The sequence below is a fragment of the Myotis brandtii genome, unplaced genomic scaffold (genome assembly GCF_000412655.1).
Source record: "Myotis brandtii unplaced genomic scaffold, ASM41265v1 scaffold796, whole genome shotgun sequence".
NCBI lineage: Eukaryota > Metazoa > Chordata > Mammalia > Chiroptera > Vespertilionidae > Myotis > Myotis brandtii.
The window spans coordinates 1,468,721-1,489,483 of record NW_005371207.1 but is presented as its reverse complement, the minus strand read 5'-3'; the positions used below and the strand labels follow the sequence as shown (position 1 = coordinate 1,489,483).

Below are 20,763 nucleotides of genomic sequence, written 5' to 3'. Positions count from 1 at the left end.
AAGTCAGGTGGGGAACGTTGGAGTCTGCAGTCACTGGAGCAAGCAAGCCTCATGTTCGCTTCCAGCTGCCTGGCTGCCGGCCGCCATCTTGGCTGACAGTTAATTTGCATAAGGATATGCTGATTAGCCAATGGGAAGGGTAGCGGTCGTACGCTAATTACCATGTTTCTCTTTTATTAGTGTAGATATGAGGGTTCTTCCTTCAAATCTGATAACTTCAAAAAGTTCTTGGTGGGAATATATAGTGAGAGTGTAGGAAGCTCGTGGGGCCACACTGATTATTATTTGGCTTCAGAAGCCCCTCCTTCTCATTGCAGGTTTGTTGTCCCCCTCCCCAGCAACAGCACTGGTGTCCTGTTGGCAAGGTTGAAAGGGGACCAAGTTCCATGAAAGGTTTTTATCTCAGCTGATCAAGTAGCTTTCATAGCCATGCAGATAAGTCAAGAAAGTCCTAAATTCTTCATAAGCAGAAATGATGAATTTCTCCTCTCTTATAATAGAATGCTCACAGAGTTGCCATTTCCTTCATTTGCTATTTCAAGAAGTAGCATTTAGGGTTTCAGCTTATGTTAACATTTAATTATCAGAGACATATATAGGCAAGAAGAAATGACTAGAAAGGTCACAGGAAGCTCATGGCAGAGAGAAGAGCAATAGAATCAGTAAGCATTTTTATTTTTTATTTTTCTTGTTAATCATCATCCAAGGATATTTTTTCCATTGACTTTTAGAGAAAGTGAGAGGGAGGAATAATAGCCCAACACATTGATTGGTTGCCTCTTGCACACACTCCAACCAGGCCGGGATCAAACCTGCAACCCAGATACGTCCCCTTGACTGGGAATCGAACCCATGACGCTTTGGTGTGCGGGCCAACGCTCTAACCACTGAACAACCCTGGCCAGGGTGGAATCAGCCTTTTTGCTTAGCTCTTCCCAAGGTATTCTAAGCTTCATACATGTTTGGCCAAAATTGAACTCGTTTGTGGTCTGATGCTTTCCAGTTGTGCTGGATTCTTAAGGAATCTCATTTTCTTGGCATAGAGAAGACTCCCTGGTTTCTGATTGCCTGTGGATCTGGAATTTCAATTTGCATAGATGTTGAGCAGCCAGACCCGCAGCAGCAGATGCTGTAGGAAAGAATGAGTTCAGAGAGCCTCAAAGGGAGGCTAATGGGAGGGCATGTGGGTCGTGCTCTTTGGCACCTGTGAGATCCGCATGATCACTGGAGGTTTGCCATGCTGCCTGCTGCTTTGACCAGTAGATGGGGGCCGGGGGTGGCCTCTATATCAGGGGCTTACCTGTGCACATGTTGTCCATTGGGATGGAGCTCCTTCAGTGTTCTGATCACATGGCCCTGGCCTCAGGCCTGGCCTGCTGGTCTCCTCCACGGAAGCCAAGGTTTTGATTCTCTGTTAGAAAACCATCTGTGGGTCCTGGGCCTCCCAGACTCCCCAACTGAGTCTGTCTCCATCTTCTGCCACAGAACCCTTGGGGTTTACTGCTCGCCCCCTCTCCTCCTCCGGAATCTTAGGTCCTGCTGCTCTGGTGCAGCTTGCCTACTGGAAATGGGTCTAAGTGCTTCTCTATACACCCTGACCCCCGCCCCCACCATTGTTGTTCTCCTCAATCCTTCCTGACACAAACTCGATCAATACTCCTCAATTCAGTTCATAATCTAAGCATCTATTTATGTTTCTTTTGGGCTCAGTCCCTGAACTCCAGTGTCATCTCTATTTATTATTGTACAGTTAGTTTCCTCTGTCTTTGGCCTTTTGTTTTTTCTCTTTTGTGAATGCCCCTGCCATTGTTGTCTGTTTTATTTCATACATTCCTGGAGGGTGCAGGAAAATGTTTGTAAACAGATTGGTAAAATCGAATGTACGTGGAGCACTCAAAAAAATCTAAGATCACTGTCATGCAAGCAACACATTTATTATTATTATTATTATTATTATTATTATTATTGTAGCAATGATTACTATGTGTTTACAGTTTGCCAAGCTCTGCCAAGCGTTTTACCTGCATTAACTCAATGGAGCCCAATAATAGCCGCATGTAACTGCACAGCTCAGCTTTCTTAACCACTTTATTGCCTTCAGTTTGATTAATACGTGTGGGATCTATGGCCCTATCAGGGCAGATCCAGGTTTTGTGAGCAATGCAGCTTAGAATTTGGGGAACCTTGTGTAAGAACAATGATTCAAAGTTACCAATACAAAATAAGGCATGGAAGTGACTATTTAGAATTTGAAAAGAAATCACAACAAATTACAAATTTTAAAAAGCTAACTCAAACCATAAACGTCAGAAATATAGGAAAACAATACATTTTAATCAACCTATTGACACAACTCAGGAATACTTCCTTCCCTACATTTTTTGGCTTTATACTGTGATCATCTCTTCATGTGATCATGATTTTGTTTTATCATTCTGTATCGCAAGGATAGATCATTTAATCTTTCCCATAGTATGATTAATTGAAATTTGTATTTTATTAATCATAGTTTAGTAAAGTTCCTTCTAGCTTCACATTAGGTAACATCATATAAATTTGTAGGACTGGAAAAATATCTATTAGGTTTCTTTCTTATATGAGCTATAAGGGGGCATTCTCAGTTTGTACAATAACTTATCTTAAATGCCCCCAAGCAGCTCTGGGGCCATGCAAATTGGGATCTGTCTGTATTGCCATACATCCAGGCCCTCATTCTGCACTCCGTGTCATGAGTCAGGACATTGGGTAGACTGACACAGTGGGTGTGTTCCTACAAATCATCCTAATAAGACAAGATGCTGAACTTGACACATACATGGTACCTGGAGAGGGGTCTGTGCAAGTGAGGGGCATTAAGTTTTATTAATCTCACAGTCAATATGTCTCTTGGTTCTGGGCTGGATGCTCCGGGGACACAGAGATAACGAGACCCGGCCCTGTCCCAAGGCACTAATAATTGGGGAGATAAGCTGATCATGAGCCAATTCAATCCAAGCAGAATGAACTGCATCCCAGGACTGCTACTGCCCAGGGATGCAGTAGTCAGAGAAGAGAAAGGCTACCTCTTAATGGGTTAAGGGAGGTGGTGCCCCAGTTTTATGGCCAAGTACTACATGCCCTGGGCCAGAACAACCCTGCTTTAGCGTTTTTGGCATATTTGTTTTTTAGAGGAAGGATTCTACTCCTAAAATAAAAATTTCGTAGACCACTGTCTGAAGGGCTGTAGGACTGTGACAGGTGCAGAGGTGTGAGCGGCAGGCTCATGTCAGAAATGGTGAACTGCATTGCTTATGTCATGGACCCTAGGGCTAGAGATGTGTGACGGGAACCTGCACTTCAGCCTAGCCAGGGAGAGCTGTGTTGTCAAGGAATTCAAAACTTTGCCCACCTGAAGAATTCTTTCTTCTCTCAGCACTCTTAGAAGAGTATCCCTTCCGTGGTGATGTGAAGAAACTTCACGGCCCATGGGCGGCAATTGGCTCCGCCTTCTCCCTTGACTCTGTATGTAACTTCTGCCAGCACTGCTCCTCACTGTATTGAATTAAGTGTCTATGAGCCTGCCTGTGCAGGGTGTCTTCAACTCAGTTTCATGGCTGTTCTCCAGGGAGTGGCAACCCTCCCCCCAAAACTGTATTTAAAATTTGGAAACTAATGTGTCTATACATTTTGGGGGAGGGCGTGGGCCCAGGTTTTTAAAAGAGACTATCACCCCAAGGAGGCTAAGAAGCTCAATACTGGGCTTGTCCCCCACCTGAATTTACAAATTCCAGCATAGTTCCTGGACATCATTATATACCTGGGCTTCTTCAGAATCCCCTGGAGAGCTTGCTTTAAGCACAGATATCCGGTCCCCACTCCTGGAGTTTCTGCCCTAGTTTACTTTTGTGTAAGTGCACAAGGCGATGCCAATGCTGCTGTCCCTGGGCCCAGTTTGAGAACCATTGTTGTAGTCTGCTCTAAGTGGAAAGTACCACATCCTCTCCCTTTCTGCTTTCATAATAACCTGAGAAATGAATGTCCATAGATAAGGACCTTTAACCTCCCACACTGGGTAGAAATCGGAAGGAGTTGTGTATGTAGATGGGGTTACATGTTTCACACACTATGAAAGCAGCATAACCACGCACTGCAACAGTTCTGGATGCCATAGACTCGGGATAGTTGAACCCCATCATGCTTAGGAAAACACAGTGCCCTTGAATATTTAAAATTCAAACTGGTGAATTCTCCTGGTTACAAAACATGGTGTTTCTGATGGTCTAGGGAGAAGCTTCATTCATGACCATTGGCCAATTTGGGTAATTCTGGGCACAGAATCTTGCTTTTGATAGAAAATCAAAACTTAGCTCTTGTAGCTCTATCACATGGAGAAAGATTGACCTTAAGCATGTTGAGCTGACTTTAAAACCAAGGCCGTGAGCCAGATCTGTGCCAAACCTCTTTCTTCTAAACCAGGAGTGGGGGATGGGGACTGGCTGTCGGGTAACCAGCCTAATTTCATTTTACTGTGAAGGTGACGTTCTTTTCACCAGTGCTGCTTTAGGGCAGTCAGTTCCCTACCCTTGTGGGCTGCACCCAGCTCATGTGACCACTTGGAAAAGCTTAGTGAAGCTGAAGAACAGTGAACAGCTCTATCCATTGAACCATCAGTTTAAAGAAGAGTAGAAAATAGGTGTTTATACTCTTAACCAATAATTTAGTGGGTAGATGATGTGACTGCCCATGGACCCACCTCAAGTCTCCCAGTCCCCTCTCTTCTGTTACTTCTTTTTATATCTTCTTTCTCTCTTCATCTTCCTCTGATGTTTCCTCCATCTCTGCGTCTTCTTCCTCCCTTATCTGCAGGTGTCTGTCTCTTTTGCCTCTTTCTCCCCGCATCTTCTTCCCTCACCCATCTCCCTTTTCAGCCTTATCTCCTCTGACAACTTCTTTATTTCCTCTTCCTCAGGGCCACGTGTCGAAGGGGGGCATTGTGCCAATTATTTGTATTTGAAGCGAGAGCTTTTTGCCTTGTTTTTAACTTAAGTAGCAGGTGAGTCACTCAGGGTTGACCCCTTTTCCGTGGAGCCAGTGGTTTGTCCTGGAAAGTGCTCCCTGCTACTGCAAAAGACCTCTGCCCAGCCAGGTCTCTAAGGAGTCATTTCATGAAGTGACCTAAGGGTTTGTACACGTTTCAAATCTTCGTAAGCCTTGAGACGGAAGGAGACAGACGTGTCATTCTTCCATGAGGTCTCTCTGTTGTTGAAATCAGTCCTGTAGGCTTTCCTGGTTAACATGCATCTCTCATCTCTAACAGAAATGTTGCTAATAAACTCTCCACAATTTACTCTGGTTGAAAGTGGTGATCCCAGATCATAACAGGGCAGCCTAGAGAAGAAAGAGTTCCAGCAGATGGAAGACTGCCTTCTAACCCGGCTTGTTACTTGGGGGAGTCGCGAGGGGGGGGGGGCACTCTAGGCAATGAACTCAACTTGTCATCCTCCGTTTCCAGCCTCAGTAAAACAGAGCAATGGCTTCATGCCTACCTGTGGTATTAAGGGGTGTTAGAAGATAAAGAGAGGCATATTAAAATTTTTAAGAGTTTATTTGAGCAAAACTCAGTTCAAATCAGGCAGCACCAAACTGGAAATGGTTAGGAGCATTCAACTGACAGAAGCTGGGGAGAGACTTATATAAAGGGCAGGAACAAAGAAAAGAAATTACAGTGGGGCCTTGACTTACGAGTTTAATTGGTTCCCAGACCGAGCTCGTTAAGGAGCTCGTTAAGGAGCTCGTTAACTCATATTACTCTGTCAACTCAATGCAAAAAACTGTATTTAAAGGGCCAGAAGGTTGAGAACCACTGTCTAAGGCAGTGATGGCGAACCTATGACACGCGTGTCAGAGGTGACACGCGAACTCATTTTTTTTGGTTGATTTTTCTTTGTTAAATGGCATTTAAATATATAAAATAAATATCAAAAATATAAATCTTTGTTTTACTATGGTTGCAAATATCAAAAAATTTCTATATGTGACACAGCACCAGAGTTAAGTTAGGGTTTTTCAAAATGCTGACACGCCGAGCTCAAAAGGTTCGCCATCACTGGCTATAGCGCCCTAAAGCCTAGTTGGCTGTTTGTGATTAGTTGTCTTTAGTGGTTTGATTTTGTAACCATGAGGCATTTACAGGCTTAGATTTTGGTTTGCTTACATAGGCTGTCAGGCCTTAGAGCACCTTTGTCTAATGCAGCGGTTCTCAACCTGTGGGTCGCGACCCCTTTGGCGGTCGAACGACCCTTTCACAGGGGTCGCCTAAGACCATCCTGCATATCAGATATTTACATTACAATTCATAACAGTAGCAACATTACAGTTATGAAGTAGCAACGAAAATAATTTTATGGTTGGGTCACAACATGAGGAACTGTATTTGAAGGGCCAGAAGGTTGAGAACCACTGGTCTAATGGTCTTCCTGTTTAATTAGTTTAACAGTGGGTTAAGTGTGATCACCTGTGTGAAAATATGCAAGTTATTGAACATTACATACTGACACACAAAAGTAATACCTACAACATTATATTCTGTCCTTAAATACTTCCAAGATATCTTTAGGCAAAAACTAATTTATCCAATTAACAAAAACAATATTTTGGTGTGCTAAATTGACTACTGACCTTAAACCAATAGTCAGATATTTCTCCAGAAAAATGGGTTTGTTTGGGAACAACAAAGAATTGCAATTCAGGACATGTGGTCCAATAGCGAACCACATGCAAGTCCAGAGAAACAAAAAAGGGCAATACTCTTTTATGGACTTGGGGTTGGGGCTGTTGTAAAGGAAGGTCAACACACCAGCACATTCCTTTTCTGGTGTGGCCCCCTCCTGGTACATAGACAGTCCTTTTCTCTCTGTATCCTCCCTTAGCACTAGAGACAAGAGAGCTCTCCGGGGTCTCTCTTAAAAGGGCACTAATCCCACTCATGAGCGCTCCACCCTCATGACTTAATCAGCTCCCAAAGACTCCACCTCCTAATATTATTACATTGAGGATTAAGTTTCAACATAGGAATTTTGAGGGGACACTAACATTCAGTCTATGGCAGAGGCTTTTATGACCACATCCCTTCCACTCACATGCCATTGGCCAGAAGACAGTCATATGGCCACACCTAACCATGGGGAGGCTGGGAAATGTAGTCCGACTGTATTTGGAGGAAAAGAGACAGATTTTGGGAACAGGTAATAGCTTCAGTCACAATATCTAATTTAGATGCTACATATCAGGTGTCTTTCATATATTCTTATATTAATTTATTAATTATCATTGTAATATACAAAGCATTTGTTGATATTAGATGCTTTTTTATTAATATTTTCAGAAATAATCTTGCTCTATGTATGTGTGTGTGTACCTGTTTTACCACTTCACATACTGTGTTATATAGTTAGTTAAATTACGTATCTCTATCCCTGACCTCACCGTTAGTGCCTTGCAAATGGGAAGTGACCAGTAAACACTATGGCAATGACTGGCAAAGATGAGAGAGGTTTTTACTGAGAAGAATAACTTTGGGAATAGTTAGAAAAGGCATGTTATCTCTTTTCTTTCCCCACTTGCTTGTTGCCTCTTTCCCCTTCTCAGTGCATGGTAGGGATGGCCATCTCTACCCATGAGGTTCACCCATAAGCACTGGTTTAAGTAGTGCTTTTATTCTCCCCCTGTTTGCCTGGTTTTTCTATGTTTAGGTATTGCATAGCTAAGTTGTAAATATTTCAGGATAGACAGGGATATTTTGAGACTCAGAGATGAGTTCTATAGAGTCTTATATGAAATAGTGAGCCCTGTGGATGCTTTCAGCCCTGAGCCAAGAAAAGGTGGTCATGGCTGGAGCCACTGTGGGCATCCAGCCTCCACTGCCAGACCATGGCTGGAGCCCTAAGTGGGCATCTCTGGCAGAGCCTAAAGCTTGGGCGGGGACTGACCTCGCCAGGGGTGACCCAAGACATGACTGGAAGTTCCACCAGAATCCATCGCCTCCTTTGTGTTTAAAGAATTAAGCAAGCACGACTATATATAGACAGAGTGCCACGAAGTGTCTTCTTTTTCTTTGAAAACAATGTTTATCTCTCAGTTCTGATTCTTCCTGGTAGCAAAATTAACACACTCTAATTATAGAAAAGTAGGAAAATGCAAACACATATACAGTAGAATTTACAGAGTTCTTTAATCTTAAGAAATTGCTTGTGTCTATAAGAATGTTCCTCCCTAGCCAGTGTTGCTAAATGGTTAGAGCATTGGTCCAATCACCAAAGGGTCAAGGGTTCAATTCCTGTTCAAGGGCATGTACCTGGGTTGCAGGTTTGATCCCAAGCCCTGGTCAGGGGCATGAGGGAGGCAACCAATAACTATGTCTCTCTTGAATTGATGTCTCTCTCTCTCTCTCTCGCCCACACCCTCCTCCCCTCCCTCCCTCCCTCCTCTCTCTGAAAATCAATGGAAAAAATATCCTCATGTTGAGAATTAACAAAACAAAAATATTGTTTCAAGTCCTTATCTTTCACTTTCCAGGCCAAGCCAAAGCTGATTGAGCCCCTTGACTATGAAAATGTCATCGTCCAGAAGAAGACACAGATCCTGAATGATTGTTTAAGGGAGATGCTGCTCTTCCCTTATGATGACTTTCAGGTAGGTAACTTTCCAGTTTCTGTAAAGAGAATCATGCAGTTGATCTTTACAATTATCATTTATCTATTGCTTTATTATTTGTTTAATTTAGGATTTTTAAAAGATGAAAAGATGATGTTATTTGAGAGGGCAAAACGTTATTATATTCTTCAGGCATTCTTTCATGAGTTGATTTTTTTAATGGCATTGTTTTTGCATATATATGCAGATGTGAATTTATATGTTATATATGTATGTATATGTATGTATGCAAACATAAGCATATATACAACATAGATGTCATATATATAAGTGTGTGTGTGTGTGTGTGTGTTTTATCTTGAATACAAGTACTATTCTGTGGGCTGCTTTAATGGGCAAGTGCCTCCTATGTCTTGTGAGATTTATTTGGAGAGGAATTTAGGTTTTTTCCCTAGTGCCTTAGAATCTTAAGGTTGAGATTTGCTGGGGAGACGTAGAGGATTTTGTCATGCATCCTTTTAGGAAAGTGCCATGAGGGAGGCTTTGAACTGTGTGTGAGCTCACAAAGAAGGGTTTGGGGGTAACAGGTGTGTCCTGACGCCTACCTCTCTGGTGCAGTGGCAGGTGCTGTTCTTTGGAGCTTAGTAGCTGCCAGCAGAGGACTCAGCACAGCTCCTGCTCTGAGCTGTCCTCTAGATTGTTGCCAGAAGCCTTTCAGATTATGGCCTGCAGCTGAGTGACTCACAGGAACTCTGAGGGGAGTGAGGAGCTAGAACATTCTTCCTCCAGGAACCCCATACAGTGGTGTTAGATACCTCGTAACCTGGAATTACCTCGGTCTATTTGGAGGTCTGGTTACTTTCCTTGCTCTCCTGGAACCTAATCGCCTTCTCTACCTCAAGGCTTCTCTATCTGATTCTTTTATTACTGAGCCCTGTCTTGTGTGAATTGAGCTGCCTTAGTTTTTTTAACAACTTCATTGATTCCTTGTTGTTTAATTTTAAAAGTACTACATACTTGTAAACAAACAAAGAGGCACTATTGGAATACTTGACATTAAAAGCCGCCCCCACCACCTTCTTTCTAATCCCACTCTCAGAAAACCTATTATATACAATTCTGTGCATACTGAATTGTCTTTAGAAACTTCCATGTTAATGATAATTGTTGAATTATATTCCTTAACATTTTCTTTCCCCACCAAATTTAAGAGACTTCAGTTTACAACAAGGCTGGGAATTTTCACAAATGTTCACTATTTCTAACTTTTTAGAAGTGCATATGGAGAAAATTATTGTCCTTTAGATCTTCCCTGGAAAGTAAGGATTGCCATGGAAATGAAATTGACCATTAAGTACCGTAGTGTGATGCTGCTGCCAAAATGTGTTCTACTGATGAATGGTTTCAAATCATGCCTAAAAGGATGAGGCTTTAAAAACTTCATTGCATAGACTACCCAGCTAAAGGACAAATAAAAGGAAACTTCAAAACCATGCCTCCTGCCTGTGATTTTGGCAACAAATTAACATGAGACGTTAATCAGTTGATTACAAATTGCAATCCATGTTGACATATTTTTCCTGAAGTGTGCTCAGAGGAAGCTAAAGGTTATCTCAAGTTTCTCTGAGCATGAAGTATGTATTATTCTTGGTATTAATTAGAGTAACAACATTTTTTCAAGTTTTGTAGCCTAGAATGAAAAGTTGTATTTGCAGCCTTGAGATAAAGTTGCTTAAGAAGCAAACAAACCAAAGAAACAAGACATGGTTAATTTAATTTCATCTTTTATCCCAGAAACAAGGAACTTAAATGTTTAAGCAGTTGTAGAATCAAGTAATTGAAACTTTGAGAAAAACGTCTTTGTCCTTTTCACCTGTATCTACTTCTCTCGGGATACCAGGCACAAATATTCTCGGAAAGGCCAAAGAAACTCACTGATGTTTTGCTGGCCAAGACTGAACCAGCAAGTGTTATTTTCTGTTTTAGGGAAGTTTATCCAAAGGTTAAGGAGCTTGAATTTTAGCTTTGATCCCTACCACAGTAATTGTGATGGTCTCTATTTAAATTTGGATGGTGTTATTTGTTTTCTTGGAAACTCCTATTTTCCAATAAGTAAGGCCATTTGCAATGTGCTTTCTTGCCAGTTTGTCTTGGTAATTTCAATAACTGTCTAGTTAGCTGAATAAGCAAAATGTCTTAGCAATGTCACAGATTTCTTGTCTGTCCATGTTTTTATTTCCTTAGGCAGTATAGAGTAGAATTACTATTGTATTATTAGAGACAGGGAGCAAATTAGATCAGGTAAAAGTATTTTATTTCATATGGAAAAAGATAGCAAGTTGGATAACAAATGGGCCATATAGTGAGCAAAGTGCATGCTGGGGGTTGATTTGCAATACTACACTTACTAGTTAAACAATATTCGGTAACTATTAAAATAATAGAACATTATGTGAAGTTCTTTCAAATATATTCAGGGTAATAATCTACACTAATAAAAGACAAAGATGCTAATTGACTGTACCTTCGCTATGCCCATCAGCCAATCAGAAGAGTATGCAAATTAACCCAACAAAGATGGCCGTTAAATTTGCATACTGCAGGCGGGGTGGCACAGTGCGAGCCGCTGCCCGCCCTGTCGCCATCCGGGCCTGCCATCTGCGACCCGGGGAGCGGGCCTAAGCCAGCAGGTGGTTATTTCCCGAGGGGTCCCAGACTGTGAGAGAACACAGGTCGGGCTGAGGGACCTGCCCCTGCCAGTGCACAAATTTTTGTGCACTGGGCCTCTAGTTTACTAAAATATAAATGTGGATAGTGATGATACATTTGTACTGTTCTTGAGGACAATGTTGGTATTGGTCAGCTCCTAAAATGAGTCTTAGGGAGAGATTTGTTTGTGGGATGTAATTGCCTAAGGGTCGGGGAAAAATAAAACCTAAGAGACATGAAGTAAGTGTGGATTTTAAAAAACAAAAGGACAATTTTCAGCTATCAGAATATTTATGAGTAAGGTTTCATTAGCCATGGCCAGAGACAGGAATGCTATGGCTAACATGGCCCTTACTAGCCTGCTACACTTCTTTTTTCAGAATCAGACCCTAGTATTTTGGGGTCTGTTCTGTTCTTTCCCTATCTTGGATTCAGGGTGCTCTTTGCCAACAAAATCTTCCCTTCTTTTCCATCCTACTAGAACAGGGGTGGGGAATGTCTGGACCTCAGGCCGTATAAGTCCAGAGAAATCATTCGGTCTGTCCTTGCCAAGGCATTAGGGATGAGTTAATTAACGGTTTGACCAAATATAGCAGGCTGATTTTTAAATTGATAATTTTGCGTGGCCCACGAATATTGTTGTAAATAGCCAAATAGCCTTTGGCAGAAAAAAGGTTCCCCACCCCTGTTGTAAAACCATCTCACCTTCTGAGGCCACTTTAATTCTCCCCTCCCCCCACTCTCTTATTTCCCCTAATGCTTACTGCCTTACACTGTGTACACTGATACCTAAGTACACTGGCTTTTCACTAATGGCTTCTTACGCATATTGTGTCCACGTGTCTCCACTGTGCTGTGGCCCCGAGGAAGGCTCAGGCACAGTGTTGGTGCCTCTCTAGGCTCCCTCCTGCTTGTCCATCTCCACATCCACATAATCTCTGCACACTGGGTTCTAGGGTTGGGTACTTTTAGCTTCACTTAAAATGAGTAAAATTATTGTAAATATTGGGTAGTTTTCTTTGATTCAGGAAGTAAATATGAGTATCATTGAGCACATGTGGAAATGCCAGTAACTGGATTTGTAACACTTTTTGCCTGATCAGTGATTTGGATTGGTGGAAGTTGGATAATTTCTGAAATAAAAGAATGGAGGTGAAACAGTCTTAAAAGGCATATATCTTCTGATAGCTTACAAACCTTTATTCTGAGAACTTACTTTTCCATGGGTACATTGTAGGTAAACTTTATTGGGCAAGTTAGATAGAGATGATAACCTTTTTGGTTAAAATGTTTTAGATCAAGAAATATAAGTTGATTTGTTGCTTACGAAATGACAACTTTATATATAACTGAAAGTAAGGCCCAGGAATCCTCCCTTTCCTATCAGAGACATAGAATTCAGTGTGGGTCTGCCCATCGATTTCCAATCATCCTTCTCCTTCAAGTCCTTTGCCAGATACTGCTGCTGCTACTGCTGTGACATTCTTAACTGTTGCCACCAATTCACTGAATCTACAGCTGGCTTTTTGAACTCTTGCATCCTGGGTTGTTGCATAGCTTACCAATGTTTGTGTAGTTATTAAAGTGCTGGAATATGGAGAAGGTAGTAAGTAGTAAAAATGTATGTTGGGAAGCAATTTATGGATATCATTTATATTGTATAAATATTAGACTTTGGTGTGTGATATGAACTAACAAGGGATACTGTTTGTATAGAAGGAATAAAAGAACATGTTGTATCTCACTTCTGGGGATATATCCAAAAGAATTGAAAATAGGGACTCAAAGAGGTATTTATTCACCTAGGTTCATAGCAGCATTATTTACAATAGCCAAAAGGCGGAAACAACCCAAATATTCATTGATGCATGAGTGGATAACCAAATGTGTTAGATGCACACAGTGGAATAAGATATGGCCTTAAAAAGGAAGGAAATTCTGACATATACCACAACATGGGTAAACCTTGAGGACATTATGTTAAGTGAAATAAGACAGTCAAAAAAGGACAAATATTAAATGATTCCACTTATACAGGTTCTGATTCATAGAGATAGAAAGTGGAATGGCAATTGCCAGGGGTTGGGGGAGAGGGAGTGGGTAGTTATTGTTTAATGGGTACACAGTTTCAGTTCTGCAATATGAAAAGAGTTCTGTGGAAGGTCGGTGGTGATGGCTGTACAACAATGATAATGCCACTGATCTGTATACTTAAAAATGGTTAGGATGGTAAATTTTATATTATATGGACATTTTAGCACAGGTTTTGTGTGTGTGTTTTTAAGAGCATGTTATGGGATTTCTGTGCTATGTGGATGTGAAATTGTTGTCATCCTTAAAGCTGTGTGTAAAGTCAAAATGAGGAGAGATTTCTATGGTGCTCTTTCTACTGGTACTTCATAGAGTATTATCACCGTCAAATCTCTTAGTAAAAGAATTTTAAAGGAAAGGTGGGAGTATACAGCAAAGATTATTAATAATTGGCAATCCTAGAAATGTTCACTTTTGAAAATGTTTGGATACAGGGGAATCCTCATGTTCTCAGCATTGTATAGAAAAGTGTGGTTAATCCATTTCCCTTTAAATAACATCCTGATTTTTATTTTTCCTCTGTTTCTTTTCCTCTTCGACTTACATGAGGCTGATAATGATCTACAAACCACTGGCCTGAAAAGGAAGCCAGGCCCCGCTATTGACAAAGGGTCTGGAAGTCTCTGATCTCATTTCCCATCTGTTTTTTTTTGAAAAGAATTTTCTTTTTCTACGGGGTTTTGTCCTCACTTTTTATTAAATGCTGCCAAGAAATTACCTCAATACTTTGTTTTGAGCTTTTGATTGGAAAGTGGTTTTTTAAAATAAATTCCTAGAAATTTTCATCAGTCGGAATTCAGTGGCCAACAATGTAACTTTCTGTGAACATTGTGGTTTCTGGGATATTCATGCCCAGGACTGTACCTTCCTGAAAAACCTGGATAAGTAATATTTCTGAATTGACATTGGCCAGAGCTTCAGGAGATGAGCATTTTAATTTTAATTCAAGTCTAATGCCTTTTACAGAAAACAGGGGCAGATCGTTCTTTTATAATCAAATATGCCTTAAAAGAGAAAAGCGTGTTTTTCAGATAGCACTGATCAGCTGAGTTGAAGAGTGTGTTGATTTAGCTTATAGTTTATGGTTATTCTCCTTGTGCAGAGGGCTCAGCCGGGAGATGCTTTGCAGTATAAATATATGATATAGTTTCTGCTTTCAAGTTGCTCAAAACTTAGGAGAGGAGGTAATTAATATTAGTAATAAGGAAGAGAATGTGACCAGTGTCGTGGCATAAACAGGGGCCCATAGGAATTTATTCTATTGAGTTTGAGATAGAGGGGCATTCAGGTGCTGAGAGTCCTTTCAGTGCTGGAAATGCAGAAGCCCAGCCTCAGAGAGAAGGCAGGGTTCACCACAGAAATGTTAGAGAAGCCCCAAGGGTTATGAGCATGAGAGTGCTGATGGGGCCCCCATCTTGGGGAGTACCTTCACTGGGAAGAAGGGAGGTGGGAAGCAGAGGCAGGAAGTAAGAACAGAACCAGGAAACTTGGGGTTTGGGAAGGCAGCAAGAGCAGGTAGAGGAAGGCAGGCAGACTGAGCAGCAGTCACGCACTCCTGGCTGATGAGGTGGGAGGAAGGTCCTTAGAGTCGGTAACTGTCTTTGCCAATGAAGATATTTTCTAGCCAAGGCTGAAGAAGTGAGTGGGTTCAGCACAGAGATTAGCAGTAAACAGTAGGAGAGAGAAGGAATCATTTGACTCAGCAATAACAAGAGGTTTTTATCAAGATTGGGGAGATGCTAAGGAGGGAAGTCCAGAAATGAAGAAGAGATTGCAGATGCAAGACATTATGGGGATGTCTTTTGAGGCAAGATGCTTTAGCGATGGGGACTTTGGGGGGAAGAATTCAGGAAGGAGAGGAGAGAGAGAGTTCTATCTCTGAACTGTAAAAAGAGGACTGGATTTTAGAAAATTTAGAGGTGAATTGGGCTTAGGTTGGCCCAGGTGAGGTGCAGCCTCGGGGAGAATAAGGAGGGTTTGGAAAGCAGGCTATGGGAAAAGGATGGGGAGGAGTCTGGCTGGTGTGGCTTAGCCATTGAGCATCGACCCAGGAGCCAAGAGGTCACGGGTTCGATTCCCACTCAGGGCACATACCTGGGTTGTGGGCTCGATCCCCAGTAGGGGGCGTGCAGGAGGCAGCTGGTTGATGCTGTTTCTCATAGATGTTTCTATCTCTCTATCCCTCTCCCTTCCCCTCTCTCTAAAAATCAATAAAAACATATTTTAAAAAATCTTCATTAAAAAGAAAAAAAAGGATGGGGAGGGGTAACAGTAAGTCATCAAATAGCATTCCTTCTGCTGTGACCAGGGCCACAGCTCTTACCCTTTCTTGCCTTGGTTAATGCAAGAGCCTCCTATCAAGTCTTCTGGATCCTGTCCTTGCTCCCTTCAGCCTATCCCAGCGGTTCTCAACCTGTGGGCCGCGACCCCTTTGGGGGTCGAACGACCCTTTCACAGGGGTCGCCTAAGACCTTCGGAGCGGCCTTAGGAAGGTTGAGAACCACTGGCCTATCCTGTTTAAGTAGTTTAAAAGGCAGGTCACATGACATCGCTCCTGTGTTTAGAGTCCCTTAGTGAAGGCCCTACCGTGGTCTGAAGGGTCCGTGTCTACCCACTGCCTCTCTGACTGGCCCCATCCCCCTCCCCACTCTCACCTGCAGCCACGCTGGGCCCCACGGAGGGGGGAGGGGCTCCTGTGTCACTCCTGCCTCAGGGCCTTTTCTCGGGTTGTTCCCTCTGTCTGGTACATGCTTTACCTGGCTGTCCCTCACCTCCTGCAAACCTTTTCCCAGGTCTTACCTTCTCAGTGAGGCCCTTGCCACTGCCATACCTCCAACCCCCTTAGGCGTTCCTGGCCCCCTTTACCTTGCTTGGTTTTATTTTTCTCACTGTATTGCCTATCCGCTTCTAACATATTTACTTACATGTTTCTTGTTCATTCATGTGAATGCCACACAGATAGAGGAAGAATTAAACCAAGATGATACCTTATGACAGAGATAGCTTAAGCAGGTGGAGATGTATTTATACTGTATCTATAGCAGTCGTTGAATATTGTTCTTTATTATAACTTATTTGTAACTATAAGACTTCATTTTCTCCCCAAATAGAAAGTAAAATCTCTATGAGAGTAGCAAACCATAATTATTTGGTTTTTATTACAAACCATCGTTTTTTGAAAATTCACCTCTGCATTTGCTAGAGTTCCTACAACAGGGTTTTATCCATGGTGGGCACTAAATATGTATTGAAGAAATGGATGGTTTGGGATCTTGGCATCAGCTGCCTTTGAGGTTGTAAGAGCATAAATCAGGAGTAGAAGAGAAGGAGAGGCACAATATGTATGCATGCAAAAACAAAAAACAAAAGTCCTTAAAGAAAAAGAAAATCTAGGCTTTGGCCTCAGAACTATGAGATGCCATTTAACATATTACCAGGTACAAATCTTTATGGGTCCCACAACCTGCAGGGGTCCTGCTGTGTCCGCACCTCTGCCTTTTCCCTCCAGGGTTGCGTGGCAGAGCCTGGCCACTGCCAAGTGTGTCCTGCGTGGGTTTGAGCAGCCGGTGTCAGCAGCACCTTGAGTGTGTGCATGAAATCCAGAGGGGACAGACGAAGTTCAGCAAGGCCCCCTGATGTCAGAAGCCCTCGAATCAGGTCTTCCCCATCTGCTTAGCATTTTATCTGCAAAGCATAATCTCTGCTCCGTGGTGTTTAAAATAAGAGTTTGGATGGCATCCCAGGAGCGGCAATGCTGCTCTGAACAAGACCAGCGCGGTGGTGTGCTGGTAAACGCATGGGATTTGAGTGAAATGCTGTTGGATGCACCAGTGAAACCTTACAGATGAATGAGGGGCACATGGGGGAGTGTGCCTTCTGAAAGGAAAGTTCATTGGTATACATATTGCAATATGTAAATAGTGGGCATGGTTTAACATGAAGCATTTTCACTATGCTAGGCGTCCACACAAAGGTTTGGTCTCTTTAGCAGGTGCTGGTAAACGCATGGGATTTGAGTGAAATGCTGTTGGATGCACCAGTGAAACCTTACACATGAATGAGGGGCACATGGGGGAGTGTGCCTTCTGAAAGGAAAGTTCATTGGTATACATATTGCAATATGTAAATAGTGGACATGGTTTAACATGAAACATTTTCACTATGCTAGGCGTCCACACAAACGTATGGTCTCTTTAGCAGCTAGAATTGCGTTCTAAAGATAGACATACAGCACCATACACAGACAACTAGAAAACCAAAGAAACAATGCTTGCTCGTACCTCTCTCAAGGTTATGTTGCCGAGTGGAATGCAGATAACTCAGAGAGATGGTAGGTGCTCTGGGTGATAGGATGGTAGGTGCTCTGGGTGATAGGGTCAGTGGCAAGATCCAAAACTTAGTTATGTGACCCTATATCAGTGATGGCGAACCTTTTGAGCTCGGCGTGTCAGCATTTTGAAAAACCCTAACTTAACTCTGGTGCCGTGTCACATAGAGAAATTTTTTGATATTTGCAACCATAGTAAAACAAAGACTTATATTTTTGATATGTATTTTATATATTTAAATGCCATTTAACAAAGAAAAATCAACCAAAAAAATGAGTTCGCGTGTCACCTCTGACACGCGTGTCATAGGTTCGCCATCACTGCCCTAGATATTAGCCCCAGGTCTGTCTATTACTAATCTGGGTATTTGGATTAGCAATAAACCCTCCTAAAAGTCACTTTTAAGTAATTCAGAGGCAACGTTTGCCCTAAAATTTGGATCCTCACAGATGGATGAGAATCCAATGAGATCTGACCGTTCGGGAAAGCTCTTTGTGTACTGGGCTGATGTCCTCCTGTTGGGAGGGAGCTGAGGGGCTAGGGTTCTTATTGCAGCCTTCTTCCTCTGGTCTAGGTAACATAGTTCTATTTTTGAGGATAGCAGTTTTAATTGCAAAGCCATGTCATATGGAACAGGCTGAGCCCCTTACTAGGGAGCTGGGCCTGCCACTTGTCCCCCGAATGACCCAAAGGCCACTCCTGGTTTTCTGGGTACCACCCCCCAAAACACACTCTCCTCGCTTGTGCAGTGGTATTCATGAAGAGATTACAAACAAGCTTCTCTGTAATACCAAACCAGACATAAGCCAAAAGGTAATCTCTTTTGAAAGGATGAGTCTGCTCACTCAGGATTCTGAACATTGAACTTATTTAGTTATGGTTTACTGCATTTGAACAGGCAATTATAATGTATAATTGGTGGGTTTGAAAAGGTAGCAGAATAAATTTTTTATGGCTCCTAAAGGTCTACTGAAATTTTTAAATGTACATGATATTTTAGGAAACAGGACATTATGCAGAAGCTCCGTGATGTCTCACCAGTTGCTGAAACCCTGTCTAATTTGGAACCTCAAGGGATCGCACAACTAAATAGAATAATCTCCATTAGAAAAAATCTGCCCATTCACTCAGCAGACATTTATGTGGTGCCAGATGTTATGCTGGGTGTTGGAGAAGCAAAGGTGAATAGTATAATCGGAGGTTCTCAAGTCTAATAGGAGATACAGGAAGGTTTTTGAGTAATTTCAGCAGAATGACACACATGCTCATTGAGGGCAGTGGCTGCAGGAGTCCTGAGGTTGGTATGAGCAGCTCTGCAGCCGGGCAGTGGGGTCGGTGCATTGGGGAGTCAGAAGTACCCCGTGTTGGAGGGGGAGTCAGAAGTACCCCGTGTGCTGGAGGGGTGGAGAAGGGCAGGAGAAGAGTCAGGAAACGTCAGTACGGCTGATCTTGGAAGGTCTTAGGTCATGTTGAGGAGTTTGGACTTTGTTCTAGTGGCAGTGAGAGTCATTGAAAGCTTTTAATCTGAGGCGTGATGCTACCATATCAGAGTTTTAGAAAGATGACTGGCAGATGAGCAGAGAATGGATAAGACGGATGATAGAAGGAAGGCGGGCATGCCAGTCAGGGAGGGTGCTGCACTGAGGTTCATACAGGAGCACCCTCATTCTATGTGTTGTCATAGGGATGTACAGCAAAGAGAGGCGTTGACCTCACAGGGAATGGAGAAAGGCAGTTAAAGATGGAAGCTTCGGGACCATGCAGGAGCTAGTGAAGAGGAGCTATTAGAAACAGATAGAGAGATGTCCGTTTCCCTGCACGTAATCAAGGTTCAGCCCTTGTATGGCTTTAATTAGTTCCTTGGGAGTTGTTTTTTGTTGTTGTTAGATCCCTCAGAAACCCAAATAGAATTCCTTCTCCAGCTCTAGACCCTTCCCTTGTCCCATGCTTTGTCCATGTTCTTAATTATTAGTGAATTAAACATTGAAAATTCTCAGGAAACTGTTTGCCTGAAATTGGAAGTGTCTGATCTTAATAGAACATGTTGGTCAGCTGCCAAGACATGATCTGGCAGTGAGCCGTGGGGCACACCCTGTGTGGACTGCAGTTCCCAGCTGCGTGTGGGACTGCGCCCTCTGCAAAGCAAGTCATCTGCTCTGAAACAACGCATCTGCCAGATATTTGGGAAGGCGGCCTTACTGCTGTGCTCAGTAAGTCGCAGTCATGTTTAACGTGGCCCTGGATACAAAACGTTTAATGTACAGGCAAACCCAGCCGGGAGTGTATCTGCAGACATCAAAGGGACCTAACTCCACAGACAAGGGAGGCACCTGTGGTTTGGCTCAGGTCTAGAGACGGAAGGAAGGAAGCGTTGGGAGCCATCTCTCTAACAGGGAGTAGTTGAAAATCCGAGGTAACTTTAGAACATTGAAGTGGACACTATCCACATGGCCCAGTTGGCCCAGTAAAAATTCAACTCAGAGCTTAATCTTTAGTGAGGGAGATGGGCCAGGCCCGAGGGAAGCCGCCTAAAGAGCTCTCAGTCTTACCTTGCCCACCTGAGCTCTCATTTCTGACAGCATCCTCTTCCCTCACGGCACTGAGCTCTGGCCCCTCCTACCCCCACTGCCAGGATGCCCTTCTCCTGGCAGATGATTGCATCAAGCTCTCAACGGTTTGAGGGGATAGTGCTATTAAATAAATTAAACACAAAAATAAACACTAGTACCGATGCTTTATAAGGAATTACAAACAGGAGGGGTTGACTGCTAAGGGAAGATAGTCTATGTTTGAGCCTAAGAGTAGATTGGGGTTGACCAGGCTCTGAGATCTGTGGGCTTCTCTGTCCAGCAGGTCAGCAGAATGGCTCTTGGGCCTTTTTCTCTGACTTCAGGCCATCTGCACCTTAGAGGTAAGACAGCAGGTACCTAGGACATTTCCCTTCACTCTGTTCTGCAGCCATGCGGCGACTGGCCAGTTAGAAGAGGACCCTCTTCCTTCATCT

The 20,763-nt window shown here is 42.8% G+C and overlaps 1 protein-coding gene across 5 annotated transcripts in view; it reads left to right on the top strand.

Annotated features, from left to right (window-relative positions):
• The window catches only part of DOCK9 (dedicator of cytokinesis 9), a 208,256-nt gene that overhangs the window by 53,994 nt on the left and 133,499 nt on the right, over positions 1–20,763 (top strand). For all 5 annotated transcript variants that reach the window (XM_014531223.1, XM_014531224.1, XM_014531222.1 and 2 more), the window contains exon 2: positions 8,554–8,670. In XM_014531223.1, the coding sequence (XP_014386709.1) occupies positions 8,554–8,670 (117 nt within the window). The remainder of the gene's footprint in view (positions 1–8,553; positions 8,671–20,763) is intronic.